At 46.9% G+C, this 22445-nt stretch overlaps 1 protein-coding gene across 16 annotated transcripts in view; it reads left to right on the plus strand.

The window, feature by feature from the left end:
* LOC140195654 (plectin-like) overlaps positions 1-22445 on the plus strand; it is a 435007-nt gene that overhangs the window by 225714 nt on the left and 186848 nt on the right. For 2 of the 16 annotated variants that reach the window (XM_072254362.1, XM_072254367.1), the window contains exon 1: positions 3854-4048. The exons of the other annotated variants lie outside the window; for them this stretch is intronic. In XM_072254362.1, the coding sequence (XP_072110463.1) occupies positions 3952-4048 (97 nt within the window). In that variant the 5' untranslated portion in view covers positions 3854-3951. Of the gene's footprint in view, positions 1-3853; positions 4049-22445 lie in introns of those variants that run through there. 16 annotated transcript variants of the gene reach the window in all.

The raw sequence follows: 22445 nt of genomic DNA on the forward strand, positions 1-22445 counted from the left end.
AGTGGGGACAGGAGAGATTCCAGAGGATTGGAGAGTTGCGGATGTTGTTCCCTTATTCAAGAAAGGGGGTAGAGATAGCCCAGGAAATTAGAGTCCAGTGAGTCTTTCTTCAGTGGTTGGTAAGTTGATGGAAAAGATCCTGAGAGTTAGGATTCATGAACATTTGGAGAGGCATAATATGATTAGGAATCGTCAGCATGGCTTTATCAAAAGCAGGTCGTGCCTTACGAGCCTGATGGAATTTTTTGAGCATGTGACTAAACACATTGATGAAGGTAGAGCAGTTGATGTAGTGTATATGGATTTCAGCAAGATATTTGATAAGGTACCCCATGCAAGGCTTATTGAGAAAGTAAGGAGGCATGGGATCCAAGGGGACATTGCTTTGTGGATCCAGAACTGGCTTGCCCACAGAAGGCAAAGAGTGGTTGTAGACAGGTTGTATTCTGCATGGAGGTCGGTGACCAGTGGTGTGCCTCAGGGATCTGTTCTGGGACCTTTACTCTTTGTGATTTTTATAAATGACCTGGATGAGGAAGTGGAGGGATGGGTTGGTAAATTTGCTGATGACACAAAGGTTGGAGGTGTTGTGGATAGTGTGGAGGGCTGTCAGAGGTTACAGCGGGACATTGATAGGATGTAAAACTGGGCTGAGAAGTGGCAGATGGGGTGCAATCCAGATAAGTGTGAGGTGGTTCATTTTGGTAGGTCAAATATGATGGTAGAATATCGCATTAATGGCAGTGTGGAGGATCAGAGGGATCTTGGGGTCTGAGTCCATAGGACACTCAAAGCTGCTGCGCAGGTTGACTCGGTGGTTAGGAAGGCATACAGTGCATTGGCCTTCATCAACTGTGGGATTGAGTTTAAGAGCAGAGACGTAATATTGCAGCTATACAGGACCCTGATCAGACCCCATACAGAGTACTGAGCTCATTGCTGGTCGCCTCACTACAGGAAGGACGTGGAAACCATAGAAGGGGTGCAGAGGATATTTATAAGGATGTTGCCTGGATTGGGGAGCATGCCTTTTGAGAATAGGTTGAGTGAACTTGGCCTTTTCTCCTTAGAGCGATGGAGGATGAGAGGTGACCTGATAGAAGTGTACAAGATGATGACAGGGATTGATCGTGTGGATAGTCAGAGGCATTTTCCCAGGGCTGAAATTGCTGACATGAGAGGGTGATAAGGTGCTTAGAAATAAGTACAGAGAGAGGAGATGTCAGGGGTAAGTGTTTTACGCAGAGAGTGGTGAGTGCCTGGAATGGGCTGCCGGCAGTGGAGGTCAAAACAATAGGGTCTTTTAAGAGACTCCTGGATAGGTACATGGAGCTTAGAAAAATAGAGGGTTATGGGTAAGCCTAGGTAATTTCTAAGGTAAGGACATGTTCGGCACAGCTTTGGGGGCCAAAGAGCCTGTCTTGTGTTTCTATGTTTCTAAAAAAAGCCATCATGGGAATCATATGTGGGCCTCCAAATAGCAGCCAAGATGTGGGGTTGAGGTTGCAAAGGGAGCTGGAAAAGGCATGCAATAAGGGTAATGGCACAATTGAAATAGGTCACTTGAATTTGCAAGGAGTTTGGTAAAATCAGGTTGGTATTGGGTGACAAGTTAGGGAATTTGTTGAGTACCTAGGAGGTGCCTTTTTCGTGCAGCTTGTGCTTGAGCCTACTCAGGGAAATGCTATCTTAGATTGGGTGTTGTACAGTAACCCAGAATTTATGAGGGAGCTCAATGTAAAGGAACCCCAAGGAGGTAGTGATCATAATATGATTGAATTCACACTGCAGTTTGAGAGGGACAAGCATAACTCACGTGTTTCAGTATTGCAATGGAATAAAAGGAATTTCAGAGGCATGAGAGAAGAGCTTGCCCAGCTGGATTGGAGGAGAATACTGGCAGGGATGACGGCAGAGCCAAGGTGGCTAAAGTTTCTGGGAATAGTTCAGAAGACACAAGATAGATATGTCCTACAAAAGAAATTGTTCTCACGTGGCAGGGGTAGGCAACCATGGCTGACAAGGAAAGTTAGGGACTATGTAACAGTCAAGGAAATCCAACAAAAGGCAACTTAAGAAGCTATAAGGGAAAAGATGAAATATGAGGGAAAACTAGCCAATAATACAAAGGTTTTTCAGTTATATGAAGAGTAAAATGGAGGTGAAAGTTAAAATTGGACCACTGGAAAATGATGCTAGTTAGGTAGTAATGGATGACAAAAAAATAGCAGATGAACTTAATGGGTGCCTTGCATCTGTGGCAGTCTTCATTGTAGAAAACTGCCAGTGTGCCAGAGGTCCACGAGTGTCAGGGAGCAGGAATGAGTGCCATTGCTTTACAAAAGAAAAAGTGCTAGGCAAACTTAAGATGGATAAGTCACCTGGGCCAGATGGAATACACCCCAGAATCCTGGGAGAAGTTGCTGAAGAGATAATGGATCCATTGGTCATGATCTTTCAAGAATCACTTGATTCTGGCATGGTCCCAGAGAACTGGAAGATTTCAGATGTCACTCCACTCTTTGAGGGGAGGAAGGCAAAAGAAAGGAAATTATAGGCCAGGTAGCCTATCCTTGGTGGTTGGGCAAGTGTTGGGGTCTGTTATTAAGGATAAGCTTTTGGGGTACATGGAGACTGATGATAAAGTAAGTCAAAGTCAGCATGGTTTCTGTAAAGGGAAATCTGCTAATGTTCTTTGAGGAAGTAACAAGCAGCGTGGACAAAGGAGAGGCAGCAGATGTCATTTACTTGGATTTTCAGAAAGCATTTGATAAGCTGCCACACATAAGGCTGTTTAACAAGATAAAATCCTGTGGTGTTACAGGCAAGATACTGGCATGGATACAGGAATGGCTGACAGGCAGGAGGCAGTGAGTGGGAATAAAAGGGGCCTTTTCTGGTTGGCTGCCAGTGACTAGTGGTGTTCCTCAGGGGTCAGTCTTGGGACCCCTGCTTTTCACATTCTATGTCATTGATTTAGATAATGGAATTGATGGCTTTATGGCAAAGTTTGCAGATGATATGAAGATAGGTGGAGGGGTAGGTAGTGCTGTGGAAGCAATGTGATTGCAGATGGACTTAGACAAATTGGAATTGGCAAAAAAAGTGGCAGATGGAATACAATGTTGGAAAACGTATGAGAATGCATTTTGGTAAAATGAACAATAGTGCCAACTATTATCTAAGTGGAGTGAAAATACAAACATCAGAGGTGCACAGGGACTTCGGAGTCCTAGCGGGTTAATTCACAGCTTGAATCATTGATCAAGAAGGCAAATGCATTGTTGGCATTTATTTAAGGAGAATAGAACATAAAAGCAAGGAGATAATACTGAGGCTTTATAAGACACTAGTCAGGCTGCACTTGTGGTACTGTCAACAGTTTTGGGCCCCATACCTCTGAAAAGATGTATTGTCATTGGAGAAGTTCCAGAGGAGGTTCACGAGGATGATCCCAGGAATGAAGGGTTAACATATGAGGAGCATTTGGCGGTTTTAGGCCTGTTTATGGGGTTGAGTGGGATCGGCCATGGTGGAATGGTGGAGCAGACTCGATGGGCTGAAGGGCCTAAACTTGCTCCTCTGTCTAATGGTCTTATGTTATGGACTCTCCCTCTCCCCCACTATCCTCCCGTCCCCGCTGTCGTTCCTCGCCCTGGATTCCCGCTGCTAATCGGTTGATGAGGGGATTCTGGTGTTGAGAGTGACTGGTGTCGTTGCCCTTTTAACAGCGTAGTGTGCCGTGGGTGTTGGCTGAGCCAAGGTTCAGAGTCCGCTATGCCGTGTGGAGGGTGTGGCTGTTCGCTGAGGCCCGGCTGGGGATAGTTGGTTTGTAGATGGGTGTGTCATCGGACAGAGTGTTATTCGTACTGCTCGCCGCGGGATTGTGTGAGCAGACCCGGTGGGGAGTGATCTGTATTGGAAGCCCACTGCTGCTGGGTACGGGACACCATGTGGAGCGGGCAGAGGCTAGAGCTGTCAGCGTGGTGCAGCTACACCAAGGAGAGGGATATTAACCATTACCTACTGACACAGATGTGCTGTCTGGGTGGGTATCAAGTTTCCTCACTGCTCTGCCTGGTTAACCTTACGTGAACGAACGTCACTGTGCCCTGTTAACCCCTTGCGAACCAGCGTCACGCTAGGAACTGCCTTTTTAACCCCACATGAGCCAACCTCTGCCTTACTCAATAATCCTACGTGAACCCACACTCTGTTTTGTTAACCTCTTTTGTACCAGCCTCACTGTTTCCCATTAATCCCATGTGAACCAATCGCTGTGCCATTTTAACCCCTTATGAACTGCATCACTTTAGGCAGTGCCCCATTAACCCCACATGTGCCAACTGCAGTATCTTGCCCCAATGACCCCACGTGAGCCAGCAACATTCTGCCCTGTTAACCCCTTGTGAACCAGCATCACTGTATCCCAATAATTCCTGTGAACTGTCACTGTGCCATTTAACCCATCATGAACCAGCGTCACTCCAAGAATGACCCAATTAGCCCCACATGAACCAACATCACTGATCCCTTGTGAATTGATGTCACTCCAAGAACGAGCCTCATTAATCCCATATGAACCCATGTCACTCTGTTTCCTGCCCTTGTCAGTTACCTTCACTTTGTTAACCCTTTGCAAACTATCCTCACCCACACCCTACTAGCTTGTTTTTTTTTTCCATTTTGGTGAGAGGGGATTTGTCTTTAATTTTGGGATTAGTCAGAATAAACAACTTATTCCAGGGGAGAGTCCAGCAACAGATATTCGCTTTACCAGCATGGACACGTCAAATACTAGACGAGCTGTGTGCAACATAGGCGGGTGGGGAGACAGTTAAAGTGCCGCAGTAACACACAAAATGCTGGAGGAACTCAGCAAGTGAGGCAGCATGTTGGGAAATGAATAAACAGTCAACAGCATCAGGACTTCATGAAGGATTTCAGCCCAAAATGGTGACTGTTTATTTCTCTGACCTGCTGAATTCCTCCAGCATTTTGAATGTATTACTCTGGATTTTCAGCGTCTGCAGAGTCTCCTGTGTTGCTTCCTGCTTCGAGCATCGGAGACTTCTCAAGATGTATCAAACCATGATGGACAGAGATGGGGTGAACAGTCCTTTGGCCAGGGTTGGGGAATCACGAGTTAGATACAGAAGTAAGGTTGGGGGGGGAAAGCGTAATGGGAAACCTGAGGGGCAACATATAACACAGAAGGTGCTGGATATAGGCAACCAACTGCCAGAGGGAAGTGCCTGAGGCAGGAAGGGACATTAGATACATTTAAGAAGTAACAGCTTCTTCCCCTCGTACAGGGTTCTCTAAAGGTTAATTTGGAGGTTGAGTCGGTGGTGAGGAAAGGAAATGCAATGTTGGCCATTATTTCAAGAGGACTAGAATATAAAAACATGGATGTGATGCTGACACTTTATAAGGCATTGGTCAGGATGCCCTTGGAGTATTGTGAGAAGTATTGGGTCCCATATCTAAGAAAAGATGTGCTGGCATAAGGAGGTTCACGAGATTGATTCAGGGAATGAAAGGTTTTAATGTCTGAGGAACGTTTAATGCCTCTGGGCCTCTGCTCGCTGGAGTTTAGAAGAATGGGAGGGGGTGGGATCTCATTGAAAACTGTTGAGCATTGAAAGCCTTGATGGAGTGGATGTGGAGAGGATGTTTCCTGTAGTAGGAGAGTCTAGGACTAGAGAGCACAGGTTCAGAATAGCAGGACATCTGTTTGGAATAGAGATGAGGAGGAATTTCTTGAGCCAGAAGGTGGTGAATCTGTGGAATTCATTGCTATAGGCAGCTGTGGTGGCCAAGTCATTGAGTATATTTAAAGCTAGACTCTTCATCAGGACTTGATGAAGTGAGCTTGAGTTCTGTGTGGGGGCTGTTGCTGTGCTCCCGTGTGTGTGGGCTCTTGCCATGTCCCCGTGCCCGTGCCTGTAGGCTGTGGGCTCTCGCCATGCTCCAGTGCGTGTGGGCTCTCGTTGTACCCCCGTGCCCGTGTCTGTAGGCTGTGAGCTCTTGCCGTGCCCCCGTGCCTGTGTCCGTAGTCTGTGGACTCTCGCCGTGCCTCCGTGCCCGTAGGCTGTGGGCTCTCACCGTGCCCGTGTCTGTAGGCTGTGGGCTGTCGCCGTGCCCCCGTGTCCGTGTCTGTAGGCTGTGAGCTCTTGCTGTGCCCCTGTGCCCGTGTCTGTAGGTTGTGGGCTCTCGCCGTGCCCGTGTCTGTAGGCTGTGGGATCTCACCGTGCCTGTGTCTATAGGTTGTGGGCTCTCGCCATGCCCCCGTGCCTGTGTCTGTAGGTTGTGGGCTCTCGCCATGCCCCCGTGCCCGTGTCTTTAGGTTGTGGGCTCTCGCTGTGCCCCCATGCCCGTGTCTGTAGGCTGTGGGCTCTCACTGTGCCCCCATGCCCGTGTCTGTAGGCTGTGGGCTCTCACCGTGTCTGTAGGCTGTGAGCTCTTGCCGTGCCCCCGTGCCTGTGTCCGTAGTCTGTGGACTCTCGCCGTGCCTCCGTGCCCGTAGGCTGTGGGCTCTCACCGTGCCTGTGTCTGTAGGTTGTGGGCTGTCGCTGTGCCCCTGTGTCCGTGTCTGTAGGCTGTGAGCTCTTGCTGTGCCCCTGTGCCCGTGTCTGTAGGTTGTGGGCTCTCGCCGTGCCCGTGTCTGTAGGCTGTGGGCTCTCACCATGCCTGTGTCTATAGGTTGTGGGCTCTCGCCATGCCCCCGTGCCTGTGTCTGTAGGTTGTGGGCTCTCGCCGTGCCTGTGTCTGTAGGTTGTGGGCTCTCGCCGTGCCCGTGTCTGTAGGCTGTGGGCTCTCACTGTGCCCCCATGCCCGTGTCTGTAGGCTGTGGGCTTTCACTGTGTGCCCGTGTCTGTAGGCTGTGGGCTCTCACCGTGTTTGTAGGCTGTGGGCTGTCGCCGTGCCCCCGTGCCCGTGTCTGTAGGCTGTGAGCTCTCGCCATGCCCCCGTGCCTGTGTCTGTAGGCTGTGGGCTGTCACTGTGTCCCCGTGTCCGTGTCTGTAGGCTGTGAGCTCTTGCCGTGCCCCTGTGCCCGTGTCTGTCAGCTGTGGGCTCTCGCCGTGCCCATGTCTGTAGGCTGTGGGCTGTTGCCGTGCCCGTGCCCCCGGCTGTGGGCTCTCACACCATGTGACATAGGAGCAGAATTAGTCCATTCAGCCCATCGATCTTCTCGCCATTTCATTATGACTGATCCCGGATACATTCAACCCCTTTACACCTGCCCTCTCACCATAAGAACATAAGATATAGGAGCAGGAGTAGGCCATCTGGCCTGTCGAGCCTGTTCCACCATTCAATAACATTATGGCTGGTCCAGCCATGGACTCATCTCCACCTACCTGCCTTTTCCCCATAACCTTTAATTCTCCTTGAAATCCCTTGATGCCCTGCCTAATCAGGAAACTATCAACTTCTGTTTTGAATATACCGACAGACTTGGCCTCCATCGCAGTCTGTGGCAGATTATTCCACAGATTCACCACTTTTTGGCTAAAAACATTCCTCCTTCTGTTCTGAGAGGTTGCCTCTCAATTTTGAGTCTGTACCATCTAGTTCTGGATAACCCCACCATAGGAAACATCCTCTCCACATACACCCTATCTAGTTCTTTCAACATTTGGTAGATTTCAATGAGATCCCCCACGTACTTCTAAATTCCAAACAGTACAAGCCCAAAGCTGCCAAATGCTCCTCATATGCTAACCGCTTCATTTCTGGAATCATTATTGTGAACCTTCTCTGGGCTCTGTCCAATGACAATACATCCTTTCTGAGATAAGGGGCCCAAAACTGTTGACAATACTCCCATGTGTGGCCTGACTGGTTTCTTATAAAGGCTCAGCATTATCTCCTTCCTTGTACATTCGATTCCCTTTGAAAGAAATGCCTACATTGGATTTGCCTTCCTTACCACAGACTCAATCTGTAAATTAATCTTCTGGGAGTCTTGCACGAGGACTCCTGAGTTCCTCTGCACCTCTGATGTTTGAATTTTCTCCCCAATTAGATGATAGTCTGTACTATTGTTCCTTCTACCAAGCTGTATTATCATATATTTCCGAGCACTTTATTCCATCTTCCACATCACCAGCAGCCAACCAGAAAAGGCCCCTTTTATTCCCACTCACTGCCTCCTGCCTGTCAGCCATTCCTCTATTCGTGCCAGTAGCTTTCCTGTAATGCCATAGGATTTAATCTTGTTAAGCAGCCTCATGTGTGGCACCTTATTAAATACCTTTTGAAAATGCAAGTAAATGACATCTACTGTCTAACTCTGCTTGTTACTTCCTTGAAGAATTCCAACAGATTTGTAAGGCAAGATTTCCCTTTACAGAAACTATGCTGACTTTGACTTAATTTATCATTAGTCTCGAAGTACCCCAAAAGTTCATCCTTAATAATTGACTGCAACGCTCAGTGGAGAAAAGTATAGTCGATGTTTTGGGCTGTACTTTTTTTCATAGATGCTGCCTGGCCTGCTGAGTTCCTCCAGCATTTTGTGTCTGTTGCTCGGATTTCCAGCATCTGCAGATTTTCTCTTGTTTTTAACTCATTAAGTTCATCTGCCATTTCTTTGCTGCCCCATTACCACATCACCGTCATCATTTTCTACTGGTTCAATATCAGCTCTCATCTTCCTTTTACTTGTTAAAAATCTTATGGTATGCTGCTTTAAATTATTGACTAGTCAGCCCTCATATTTCATCTTATCCCTTCGTATAGCCTTTTTTGTTGCCTTTTGGGAGTATCCAGAACTAGAGGGCACAGCCACAAACTTGAGGGGTAACCCTTTAGGTAAGGAGGTTTTTTTTTAGCCAGACAGTAGTAAATCTATGGAATACTCTGCCACAGATTGCGGTGGAGACCAAGGCCATGTGTATATTTATGGTGGAAAATGATAGTTTCCTGATTGGTCAGGGCATTAAAGGATATGACGAGAAGGCAGGTCTATGGGGTTGAGTGGGATCCGGGATCAGACATCCGGGATGAAATGGCAGAGCAGACTAGGTGGGCTGAATGGACTAATTCTGCTCCTATGTCTTATCGTCTTGTGATATTTTTTGGTTTTTAAAAGTTTCCCAATCATCTGACTTCGCACTCACTTTTGCTACCTTGTATGCCCTCTCCTTGGCTTTTTTGCAGTCCTTAACTTCTTTTGTCAGCCATGGTTGTCAACCCGTGCCACCTGAGAACTTCTTCCTCTGTGGGACATATCTATCCTGTGCCTCCTGAACTATTCCCAGAGCTCTCAGCCATCTCTGCTCTGCTGTCATCCCTGCTAGTATCTTCCACCAATCCACCTGGGCAAGCTCCTCTCTCGCTGTGCCCCACTGCTTGTGTGCGGGCTCTTTCTGTGCCCCACTGCTTGTGTGCGGGCTCTTTCTGTGCCCCACTGCCTGTGTGCGGGCTCTTTCTGTGCCCCACTGCCTGTGTGCGGGCTCTTTCTGTGCCCCACTGCCTGTGTGCGGGCTCTTTCTGTGCCCCACTGCCTGTGTGCGGGCTCTTTCTGTGCCCCACTGCCTGTGTGCGGGCTCTTTCTGTGCCCCACTGCCTGTGTGCGGGCTCTTTCTGTGCCCCACTGCCTGTGTGCGGGCTCTTTCTGTGCCCCACTGCCTGTGTGCGGGCTCTTTCTGTGCCCCACTGCCTGTGTGCGGGCTCTTTCTGTGCCCCACTGCCTGTGTGCGGGCTCTTTCTGTGCCCCACTGCCTGTGTGCGGGCTCTTTCTGTGCCCCACTGCCTGTGTGCGGGCTCTTTCTGTGCCCCACTGCCTGTGTGCGGGCTCTTTCTGTGCCCCACTGCCTGTGTGCGGGCTCTTGCAGTGCCCCACTGCCTGTGTGCGGACTGTTTCTGTGTCTCATTGCCTGTCTGTGGACTGTTTCTGTGCCCCACTGCCTGTCTGTGGACTCTTGCAGTGCCCCACTGCCTGTGTGTGCTCTTTCTGTGCCCCACTGCCTGTGTGTGGGCTCTTGCAGTGCCCCACTGCCTGTGTGTGGGCTCTTGCAGTGCCCCACTGCCTGTGTGTGGGCTCTTGCAGTGCCCCACTGCCTGTGTGTGGGCTCTTGCAGTGCCCCACTGCCTGTGTGTGGGCTCTTGCAGTGCCCCACTGCCTGTGTGTGGGCTCTTGCAGTGCCCCACTGCCTGTGTGTGGGCTCTTGCAGTGCCCCACTGCCTGTGTGTGGGCTCTTGCAGTGCCCCACTGCCTGTGTGTGGGCTCTTTCTGTGCCCCATTGCCTGTACGTGCTCTTGCAGTGCTCCACTGCCTGTGCGTGGGCTCTTGCTGTGCCCCAGTGCCTGTGTGTGGGCTCTTTCTGTGCCCTACTGCCTGTGTCTGTGGATTCTGAGGTTTGGCACAAATTAAAAATAAACGTTTTGCGTGACAGGAATGCCTTACTCACAGTTTGTTTCCGCCTGAGCTCAGTCTGTCGAAAGCAGCTAAAATTAATTGTTAGACAGGGTTTAATGTGGACCAGATGTGGGAACAGGAGCTGTTCTCAAACTGTCTAGGGCCTGTGACTGCTGTACGATACATCAGCTTGGTGTGCCCCCGGACCTCCGACTCTTCACTTGCATGACCTGCCCTCTGCACAGCTCCACCTCTTGCAGGCAGGTCACCCTGAATACACTTCATGGAACTCTGCCAAACCAAACTGAGTGCCCCCAAACCTTCACCCAATGCCACACCCCTCAAAATTACCCCCACAAGTTCACCAGCCCGAAGATCAGCCCTTCCCCTCCAACCCACCATTTTAGCCAATTTTCACTGAAGCACCACTGAGAGTGTCCGCACCAGCTACATCACTATCTGGTACAGGAATTGCAAACTATCTGACCACAATCCCCGACAAAGGATTGTGAGGACCTCTGAGAGGATCATCAGGGCTTCTCTCCCGTCCATCATAGATAGTTATCAGACAAGCACTGTGTTGCAGGGCCCTTAGGATTGTGTATGATCATTTACTTTGGCAGAAGAAATGAAGGGGTTGACTTAAATGGAGAAAAAAAAACAAAAAACTGACGGGCAAAAGGACTTGGGAGTCCTTGTACAAGATTCCCTAAAGGTTAATTTGCGGGCTGAGTCTGGTGAGGAAAGCAAATGCGATATTAGCCTGCATTTGAAGAGGACTAGAATATAAAAGCAAGGATGTAATGTTGAGATTTTATGAACACTGGTGAGTACTGTGAGCAGTTTTGGGCCCCTCATCTTAGAAAAGATGTGCTGAAACTGGAGAGGGTTCAAAGGAGGTTCACGAAAATGATTTCTTGATTGAATAGCTTGTCATATTAAGAGTGTTTGATGGCTCTGGGCCTGTATTCACAAGGATTCAGAAGAATGAGGGGTGACCTCATTGAAACCTATCGAATGGTGAAAGGCCTTGATAGAGTGGATGTGGAGAGGATGTTTCCTATATTGCTTAAGGTAAAACCCTATGGCATTACAGGAAAGATACTGGCATGAATAGCGGAATGGCTGACAGGCTAGAGGCAGTGAGTGGGAATAAAAGTGGTTGGCTTCGAGCGACTGGTGATGTTCCTCCATTATTTGGATAATGGAATTGATAGCTTTGTAGCAAAGTCTGCGGATGTTATGAATAGAATTGAATTGACTTTATTGCTTACATCCTTCATATGCATGAGGAGGAAACATCTTTGTTTCATCTCTGTCTAAATGTGCGATTTATAGTAACTTTTAATAAATAGCATGTACAACAGGATAGTCAATATAACATAGAAATACAGTTGTGTCAGCATGAATTAATCAGTCTGCTGGCCTGGTGGAAGAAGCTCTCCTGGAGCCTGTTGTTCCTGGCTTAAACGCTGTGGTACTGGTTCCTGGATGGTAGCAGCTGGAACAGTTTGTGGTTGGGGTGACTCGGGTCCCCAATGATCCTTCAGGCCCTTTGTACACACCTGTCGCTGTAAATGTCCTGAATCATGGGAAGTTCACAACGACAGATGTGCTGGACAGTCCACACCACTCTCTGCAGAGTACAGTTCCCGTACCAGGCAGTGATGCAGCCAGTCAGGATGCTCTTAATTGTGCCCCTGTAGAATGTTTTTTAGGATTTGGGGACCCATACCAAACTTCCTCAATTGTCTTAGGTGAAAGAGGTGCTGTTATGCCTTTTTCGCCACACAGACGGTATGTACAGACCACATGAGATTCTCGGTGATGTTTATGCCAAGGAACTTAAAGCTGTTCACCCTCTTAACCCTAGAATCATTGATGTCAATAGGGCAAACACGAGGAAATCTGCAGATGCTGGAAATTCAAGCAACACAGATAAATGAAAAATATGCTGGTGAACGCAGCAGGCCAGGCAGCATCTATAGGAAGAGGTACAGGGTCACCCCTCAATTTTGAGGCTGTGCTCTCTAGTTCTGGATACCCCCACCATAGGAAGCATCCTCTCCACATCCACCCTGTCTAGTCCTTTCAAAATTCAATGAGATCCCCCCCCCCCATTCTTCTAAATTCCAGTGAGTACAGGCCCAAAGCTGCCAAATGCACCTCATATGTTAACCCCTTCGTTCCCAGAATCATCCTCGTGAAACTACTCTGGAATCTTTCCAACGACAACACATCCTTTCTGAGATATGGGACCTAAAAGCATTGACAATACTCCCAAGTGTGGCCTGGCTACTGTCTTATAAAGGCTCAGCATTATCGCCTGGCTCTTGTAACCTATTCACCTCGAAATAAATGCCAACACTGCATTTGCCTTCTTTACCACAGACTCAACCTGTGAATTAACCTTCTGGGAGATTTGCACAAGGCCTCCCAAGTTCCTCTGAACCGCTGACAACACTACACTGATTGGCCTTATTTCACATGATCAATGCCTCTCATCTTCTTATACACCTCTATCAGCTCACCTCTCATCCTCCGTCGCTCCAAGGAGAAAAGGCTGAGTTCACTCAACCTGTTTTCATAAGGCATGCTCCCCAATCCAGGCAACATCCTTGTAAATGAATGGAGAAGAGAAGGAATTTCTTTAGCCAGAGAGTAGTGAATCTATGGAATTCTTTGCCACAGGCAGCTGTGGAGACTGTGCTATTATGTATATTTAAAGCAGAGGTTGATTGGTCAGGGCATGACTATGTACTTTATTCTGTCTGTGACTGTAGGCACAGTGTGCTGTGTGTGACTGTATGTACTGTGTTCTGTGTGCGATGGTTTGTATGTGTGCTGTGTGTGACGATGTACTATGTGCTGTGTGTGACTGTATGTACTGTGTTCTGTGTGTGACTGTATGCACTGTGTGCTGTATGTACTGTGTTCTGTGTGTGACGGTTTGCACTGTGTTCAGTGTGTGACGGTTTGTACTGTGTTTGTGTGATGTTTTGTACTGTGTGTGAATGTATGTATTGTGTTTGGTGTGTGACAGTTTGTACTGTCTGTGACTGTATGCACTGTGTTTTCTGTGTGACTATGCAGTCCGCTGTGTATGTACTGTGTGCTGTGTTTGACTGTATGCATGGTGTGCTGTGTGTAACTGTATGCACTGCTTGCTGTGTGCAACTGTATGCACTGCTGTGTGTGACTGTGTTCTGTGCGTAGCTGTATGTACTGTGTGCTGTGTGACTGTATGTACTGTGTTGTATGTGACTACTGTGTTCTGTGTTTGACTGTATGTACTCTGTGCTGTTTGACTATATGCACTGTGTGCTGTGTGTGACTATATGTACTCTGCTGTGTTTGACTATATGTATTGTGTTCTGTGTGTGACTGTATGTACTGCGTTCTGTGTGTGATGGTTTGTACTGTGTAGTTTGTGTGATGTTTTGTACTGTGTGACTGTATGTACTGTGTTTGGTGTGTGACAATTTGTAGTGTCTGTGACTGTATGCACTGTGTTCTGTGTGACTTACGTACTGTGTTTTCTGTGTGACTATGCACTCTGCTGTGTTTGTATGTACTGTGTGCTGTGTTTGACTGTATGCATGGTGTGCTGTGTGTAACTGTATACACTGCGTGCTGTGTGCAACTGTATGAACTAAGTGCTCTGTGACTGTATGCACTGCTGTGTGTGGCTGTGTGTTCTGTGCATAGCTCTATGTACTATGTGCTGTATGTGACTGTGTACTATGCTGTATGTGACTGTACTATGTGCTGTGTGTGACTGTTGTTGTTGTTTGTCCATCGTTGACGTCGATGAGGACCTCGACACCATTATGATGGTGTCGAGACTAGCGCGTGATTTGGATTTAAGTGAGGGAGAGTTGCGCAGCATCAGCCTCACTCTCTCTTCCCAATTCCCATCTGGATCCAGTGGCAAGACAGAGTCTAGACAGCTGGAGATGGGACTAGGCGCAGTGGATGACCAGGACATCTTCTGTGCCTTGTCCTGCTCTACATGTTCCACAACGCTTGCAGAGACCGCCTTCTTGATCGTTGGACCTTCCATAGGTCTTGTCCGCTCAATCCACCGGAGTCTGTCTTCACATGCTGGGATAGACAACTCCCTATCTCACCGAGGGTTTGAGACCCGTCGGCTACCCTCACCTGGTTTAGCTGACTTGTCGAAGCCGTTGCCCAGGGTGTGGCCGCTGTCGCATGCAAACAGCTACGGGGAGCCACAGGTGAGAGCTGAGTGCCAGGTGAGAACCAAAGGTGGACTAACCGCCCTGAAAAGGACGCGACATGTTCCCCCACCAGAGGTGCTACCCATACACCCCATATGTGTGTGAATACGTACTATGTGTTGTATGTGACTGTATGTGCTGTGTGCTGTTGGTGACTGTATGTACTGTGTTCTGTGTGTGACTGTATGTACTATATGCTGTGTGTGACTATGTACTATGCTGTATGTGACTATATGTACTGTGTTCTGTGTGTGACTGTGCACTATTCTGTGTTTGACTGTATGCACTGTGTTCTGTGTGTGACAATGTGTACTCTGTTGTGACGGTTTGTACTGTGTTGTGTGATGTTTTGTACTGTATGTGACTGTATGTACTGTGTTTGGTGTGTGGCAATTTATAGTGTCTGTGACTGTATGCACTCTGCTGTGTTTGTATGCACTGCGTGCTGTGTGCAACTGTATGCACTAAGTGCTCTATGTGACTGTATGCATGTGCTGTGTGTGACTGTGTTCTGTGCGTAGCTCTATGTACTGTGTGCTGCGTGTGACTGTATGTACTATGTGAATGTGACTGTATGTGCTGTGTATACCTCTGTGTACTGTGCTTTGCACCTTGGCCCCAGAGAAGCACCATTTTGTTTCGCTGTGTACATGTGTATGGCTGAATCAGAATGAATGTTAAATGTTAACGGAGAGGAGGATGGGTTTGGGATAATGTGATAGGGAAGGATGTTGTGTAAGGTGATTCATGTTATTGGTAATAATCTGGGTAGGTCAGGTGTCATAAAGGAACAGCTCTGAAAAGCACCAAGAAACAAAGAGATGGTGTTTACGATCCCTGTAGGTGGCAGCACAGATAGGTAGGTGATGGGGAAAACACACACAGATTTGTCCTCAATAATCTGGGTAGAGAATACAGGAGTGGGGAAATCTTGCCACAACGGCTTTCTGCCTGGTAGAACCTTGGGAGGATCATGGCCAGAAAGCTGGCATTGAAACTGAAATTTGGATTTGTTTAACAATGTCACACAACATACACACAGACAGGAAAAGCTTGTTTTGCACACTGTTCATACAAATCACTTCATTATGTATTCCACTAAGTCGAACAGTGTAAAACAATAGCAATGCAGAAAGACGTGAGAAGTGACAGGGAGACACTTAGGTGCAAGATGATAATGATGTGGATCGTGAAGCTGAGATTCCATTTTATTGTACTCGGGGACCATTCCATAGTCATTTACAGTGGAGCAGAAACTGTCCTTGAGCTTGTTGGCATTTGCTTTCAGGCCTTTGTATCTTCTGGCCAGTGGGAGAGGGGAGACGAGAGAATGTCTGGAGTGGGTGTGGTCACTGATTATGCTGGCTGCTTTAATGAGGCAGAGGGAAATATATACAAAGTCCATGAGGAGGGGGCTGGTTTCTGTGACGTGCTGAGCTGTGTCCACAGCCCCATAGCTTTTTGCACTTACCCACCAAGCTGTGACACACTTAGACAGAATGCTTTCTGGAGTACTTCGATGATAAGAGTTGATGGGGACATGCCAAATTTCTTTAACCTCCTGAGGAAGTAAAGGCCTTGGTGAACTTTCTCAGTCATGTTAATTGTGAGGTTAGACGAAGGCAGAATATCAGGTGATGTTCATTGCTAGTAACTTGAAGCTTGCAACCTCAGAACTGTTGATAAAGGTGTGGACAAGTTCTCCACCCTCTCTTCTTGAAGTTAATGACTGAAGTTCTGGTTATCATATGAGAGGAAGGATATGACGGCACTAGAGAGGAGGCAGAGGAGATTCACCAAGATGTTGCCTGGGATGGAACGTTACAGAGACTGGAGAAGCGAAAGGATGGGTCTCATGTCTGTGCAGTGGAGGAGGCTGAGGAGTGACCTAGTGGAGGTGTGATAGAGCGACAAAGGTAGTTTTGATAGTATTAAACCTTTCCAGAAGGCAGATGTGTTTAAAATCAGAGATGAATAGTCTGAGGTTCAAAGGAGGCTTTAACCCCACCCCAACCTCAGCCCCCAGAATCCTTTCAGATAAGGACTTCTATCTACACCAATTTGAACCATGTTTCTGAGACCCTGAAAGAACAGCTCTACCTGCCATCCCCCCAGGGGCTCCCTGATATTGTCCCCTAAATACCCGGCCCCTTGAAACTTGACATTGGGTCAAACACTCTTTCAACCACATCACTGCATAACTGAAAATCTTCTCTTAAATAACCTCCAAAACTTCACTCAGAAAACAGCTTGAGAACCAAATCCCTGGTAGATCTCCTGAAGTTGCACCCCTAAATCTCACTCTGAAAGTCTTGTCCCCAAACAGTGAGTCCTGAACTTGACTCTCCCCAGAAACAGGACATTGTGAACATAGTAACACACATCAAAGTTGCTGGTGAACACAGCAGGCCAGGCAGCATCTCTAGGAAGAGGTACAGACGATGTTTCGAGCTGAGACCCTTCGTCAGGACTAACTGAAGGAAGAGCTAGTAAGAGATTTGAAAGGGGGAGGGGGAGGGGGAGATCCAAAATGATAGGAGAAGACTTTCCTCAGATTAGGGGACCAAAACTGCACACAATACTCCAGGTGTGGTCTCACCAAGGCCTTGTACAACTGCAGTAGTACCTCCCTGCTCCTGTACTCGAATCCTCTTGCTATAAATGCCAGTGTACCATCCGCCTTTTTCACCGCCTGCTGTACTTGCATGCCCACTTTCAATGACTGGTGTATAATGACACCCAGGTCTCGTTGCACCTCCCCTTTTCCTAATCGGCCACCATTCAGATAATCGGTTTTCCTGATTTTGCCACCAAAGTGGATAACTTCACATGTATCCACATTAAATTGCATCTGCCATGAATTTGCCCACTCACCTAACCTATCCAAGTCACCCTGCATCCTCTTAGCATCCTCCTCACAGCTAACACTGCCACCCAGCTTCATGTCATCCACAAACTTGGAGATGCTGCATTTAATTCCCTCATCTAAGTCATTAATATATATCGTAAACAACTGGGGTCCCAGCACTGAGCCTTGCGGTACCCCACTAGTCACTGCCTGCCATTCTGAAAAGGTCCCGTTTATTCCCACTCTTTGCTTCCTGTCTGCCAACCAACTCTTACATCAATACCTTACCCCCAATACCGTGTGCTTTAAGTTTGCACACTAATCTCCTGTGTGGGACCTTGTCAAAAGCCTTTTGAAAATCCAAATATACCACATCCACTAGTTCTCCCCTATCCACTCTATTAGTTACATCCTCAAAAAATTCTATGAGATTCGTCAGACATGATTCTCCTTTCACAAATCCATGCTGACTTTGTCTGATGATATCACCGCTTTCCAAATGTGCTGTTATCACATCTTTGATAACTGACCCTAGCAGTTTCCTCACCACTGATGTGAGGCTAACCGGTCTATAATTCCCTGGTTTCTCTCTCCCTCCTTTTTTTAAAAAGTGGGGTTACATTAGCCACCCTCCAATCCTCAGGAACTAGTCCAGAATCTAAAGAGTTTTGAAAAATTATCACTAATGCATCCACTATTTCTTGGGCTACTTCCTTAAGCACTCTGAGATGCAGACCATCTGGCCCTGGGGATTTATCTGCCTTTAATCCCTTCAATTTACCTAACACCACTTCCCTACTAACATGTATTTCCCTCAGTTCCTCCATCTCACTGGACCCTCTGTCCCCTGCTATTTCTGGAAGATTATTTATGTCCTCCTTAGTGAAGACAGAACCAAAGTAATTATTCAATTGGGCTGCCATGTCCTTGCTCCCCATAATCAATTCACCTGTTTCTGTCCGTAGGGGACCTACATTTGTCTTAACCAATCTTTTCTTTTCACATATCTATAAAAGCTTTTACAGTCAGTTTTTATATTCCCTGCCAGTTTTCTCTCGTAATCTTTTTTCCCCTTCCTAATTAAGCCCTTTGTCCTCCTCTGCTGAACTCTGAATTTCTCCCAGTCCTCAGGTGAGCCACTTTTTCTGGCTAATTTTCTGGCTTCTTCTTTGGAATTGATACTATCCCTAATTTCCCTTGTCAGCCACGGGTGCACTACCTTCCTTGATTTATTCTTTTGCCAAACTGGGATGAACAATTGTTGTAGTTCATCCATGCAACCTTTAAATGCTTGCCATTGCATATCCACCGTCAATCCTTTAAGTGTCATTTGCCAGTCTATCTTAGCTAATTCACGTCTCATACCTTCAAAGTTACCCTTCTTTAAGTTCAGAACCTTTGTTTCTGAATTAACTATGTCACTCTCCATCTTAATGAAGAATTCCACCATATTATGGTCACTCTTACCCAAGGGGCCTCTCATGACAAGATTGCTAATTAACCCTTCCTCATTGCTCAATACCCAGTCCAGAATAGCCTGCTGTCTAGTTGGTTCCTCGACATGTTGGTTCAAAAAACCATCCCGCATACATTCCAAGAAATCCTCTTCCTCAGCACCTTTACCAATTTGGTTCACCCAATCTACATGTAGATTGAAGTCACCCATTACAAACACATGACAAACTGACTTAAAAACTAACAAAAACCACATAATGGTTACAACAGTGCAAAGCAATACCATAATTTGATAAGAACAGACCATGGCATGGTAAAATCTCAAAGTCTCTCGAAAGTCCCATCATCTCACGCAGACGGTAAACCTCCAGCGCCGCCAATTTGCCGATGCAGCATCCTGGAAGCATCCAACCACAGTCCGACTCCAAGTCCGTCCGAAAACTCCGAGCCTCCGACCACCTCTTCGACACCGAGCGCCGAGCACCATCTCTGCCGAGCGCTTTGACCCCGGTCCCGGCAACAAGCAATAGGCAAAGCCGAGGATTTGGGGCCTTTGTCTCCAGAGATTCTCGATCGCACAGTAGCAGTGGCAGCGAAGCAGGCATTTCAGAAGTTACTCCAGGTGTTCCTCGGTACTCTCATGGCTGTCTCCATCAAATCGGGATTGTGCACAGCCCCCCTAGTTACACATACGATACTCATTCGGAACGGCCGCACGCACTGCGTCGTGCCGCCATCTTCTCATAGTCATAGTCATATTTTATTGATCCCGAGAGAAATTGGGTTTCGTTCCTCCCTCCATTTGGATGTGAATGTACAATGCATGATTAGCAAGTTTGCTGATGATGGTAAATTATGGGTCTTTTTGATAGTGAATCAGGGAATCATAAAGAAATCTTGACCAGTTAAGAACTGAGCTAAAGTGTGACACAATGCATTTTAGACACTCAAACCAGGGTAGGACCTATACAGTGAATGACAGGGCAATGGTGAGTGTTGTGGGAGAGAGGGACCTGGGGTTACCAGTCCACAGTTCACTGAAAGCGGCCACTGAAAGGTAGACCTGAGGAGATCTATGGTACCGGTGACTCCTGTTTCCATCCAGTGTGTCAGTGTGGACATGGTGGAGGATTGCAAATACCTGGGGATACGAATTGACAATAAACTGGACTGGTCTAAGAACACTGAGGCTGTCTACAAGAAGGGTCAGAGCCGTCTCTATTTCCTGAGGAGACTGAGGTCCTTTAACATCTGCCGGATGATGCTGAGGATGTTCTACGAGTCTGTGGTGGCCAGTGGTATCATGTTTGCTGTTGTGTGCTGGGGTAGCAGGCTGAGGGTAGCAGACACCAACAGAATCAACGAACTCATTCGTAAGGCCAGTGATGTTGTGAGGATGGAACTGGACTCTCTCACGGTGGTGTCTGAAAAGAGGGTGCTGTCTAAGTTGCATGCCACCTTGGTCAATGTCTCCCATCCACTACATAATGTACTGGGTGGGCACAGGAGTACATTCAGCCAGAGACTCATTCCACGGAGATGCAGCACAGAGCGTCATAGGAAGTCATTCCTGCCTGTGGCCATCAAACTTTACAACTCCTCCCTTGGAGGGTGAGACACCTTGAGCCAATAGGCTGGTCCTGGACTTATTTCATAATTTACTGGCATAATTTCATATTACTATTTAACTATTTATGGTGCAACTGTAATGAAAACCAATTTCCCCTGGGATCAATAAAGTATGACTATGACAAGCAGATAGATGGGTGAAGGTGGCATTTAACATGCTTATTAGTCAGAACATTGAGTTTACGAGTTGGGACACTACCTAATCATTTCCTGTCAGAGTCACCGTAAGTACACACACTCCTGAGCCTCGCGTCACTTTATGGAGGTACAATCAAGCTATGCATATATTCTATCTTACGTATTTATATTTATTTTGTTTTTTATTATTTTGTTCTTCAGTTATTGTGATCTTTTTGTGCTGCATTGGATCCGGAATAACAATTAATTCAGCAACACACACAAAATGCTGGAGGAACTCAGCAGGCCAGGCAGCATCCATGGAAAAGAGTACAGTGCACATTTAGGGCTGAAACCTTTCTGCAGGATTTTGGGTCAAAACACCGACCGACCTCATGGGAGATTGGGCAGAGCAGACACAATGGGCCAAATGGCCTAATTCTGCTCCTCTGTCTTATGGTCTTACTTTGTAGAGTTTTGGTCACCCTGTTATAGGAAAGGTATTGTTAAGATGGAGAGGGTGCAGAAGAGATTTATGGGGATACATGGACTAGAGGGTTCGAGTTATAGGGAAGAGGTTGGCCATTCTGGATTTTTAATTTCTGGAGCACAGGAGAATAAAGTTTATAAAATCATGAGATGTGTAGATAAGGTGATAGCCTTTTCCCCAGGTTTGGGGAGTCCAAAAGCTAGAGGACACAGATGCAGGATAAGAGGGGAGAGATTTAAAAGATACCTGAGAGGTAGCTTCTTTACACAGACGGTGGTGAGTACCTGGAATGAGCTGCCAGAGGAAGTGACTGAGGTGAGCATATCTGTAACGTTTCAGAGGAATTTGGATAGGTACATGGATGGGAGAGGCTTGGAGGGTTATGGCCCAAACATGGTAAACTGGGACTAGTAGGACAGACGCTGAGGTCAGCAGGGAGCAATAGGGCTGAAGGGCTTGTTGTGTTGTAATTCTCTATCACTCTAAAATCTTCTCGAATTTCCAATAAATGTTTCTCCTCTCATATTAAACTATGCCCTATGCATCTTAATCCCTAATAGGGAAAAAAGATTGAGTGCATTCTTCCTATCTCTATCCCTCATGGTTTTATACACCTCTATAAAAGCTAAAGTCAGATTTATCAATATTACAGTGAAATAAAGGGAACATAGAAACACAGAAAACCTACAGCACAATACAGGCCGTTCGGCCCACAGTGCTGTGCCGAACATGTCCTTACTTTACCTAGGGTTACCCATAGCCCTCTATTTTTCTATGCTCCATGTATCTATCCAGGAGTCTCTTAACAGTGGTATCGTATCTGGCCCCACCAATGTCGCTGGCAGCTAATTCCATGGACTCACCACTCTCTGCGTAAAAAACAAAAAAAAAACAGAGAAACAACTGCAGAATTAGAGAGGCATGAGAGAGGAGCTGGCCAAAATTGATTAGAAAAGAACACTGGCAGGGATGGTGGCAAAGTGTCTGGAGTTTCTGCGAGCACTTCGGAAAGTGCGGGATAGCTACATCCCGAAGAAGTAGTATTCTAAAGGCAGGATGACACAAACATGGCTGACAAGGGAAGTCAAAGGCAAAGTGAGGGCATATAATAGAGCAAAAATTAGTGAGAAGTTAGGGGATTGGGAAGCTTTTAAACACCAACAGAAGGCAACTAAAAAGTCATTAAGAAGGAAGCTTGAGAGTGTCAGAGGGCAAAGTTGATTGAAGTTTGGTAGAAGAAATATAAGTATAGACTATTTTCTAAATGGAGAGAAAATTTAAAAATTTGAGCTGCAA

Source organism: Mobula birostris, chromosome 3, assembly GCF_030028105.1.
Source record: "Mobula birostris isolate sMobBir1 chromosome 3, sMobBir1.hap1, whole genome shotgun sequence".
NCBI lineage: Eukaryota > Metazoa > Chordata > Chondrichthyes > Myliobatiformes > Myliobatidae > Mobula > Mobula birostris.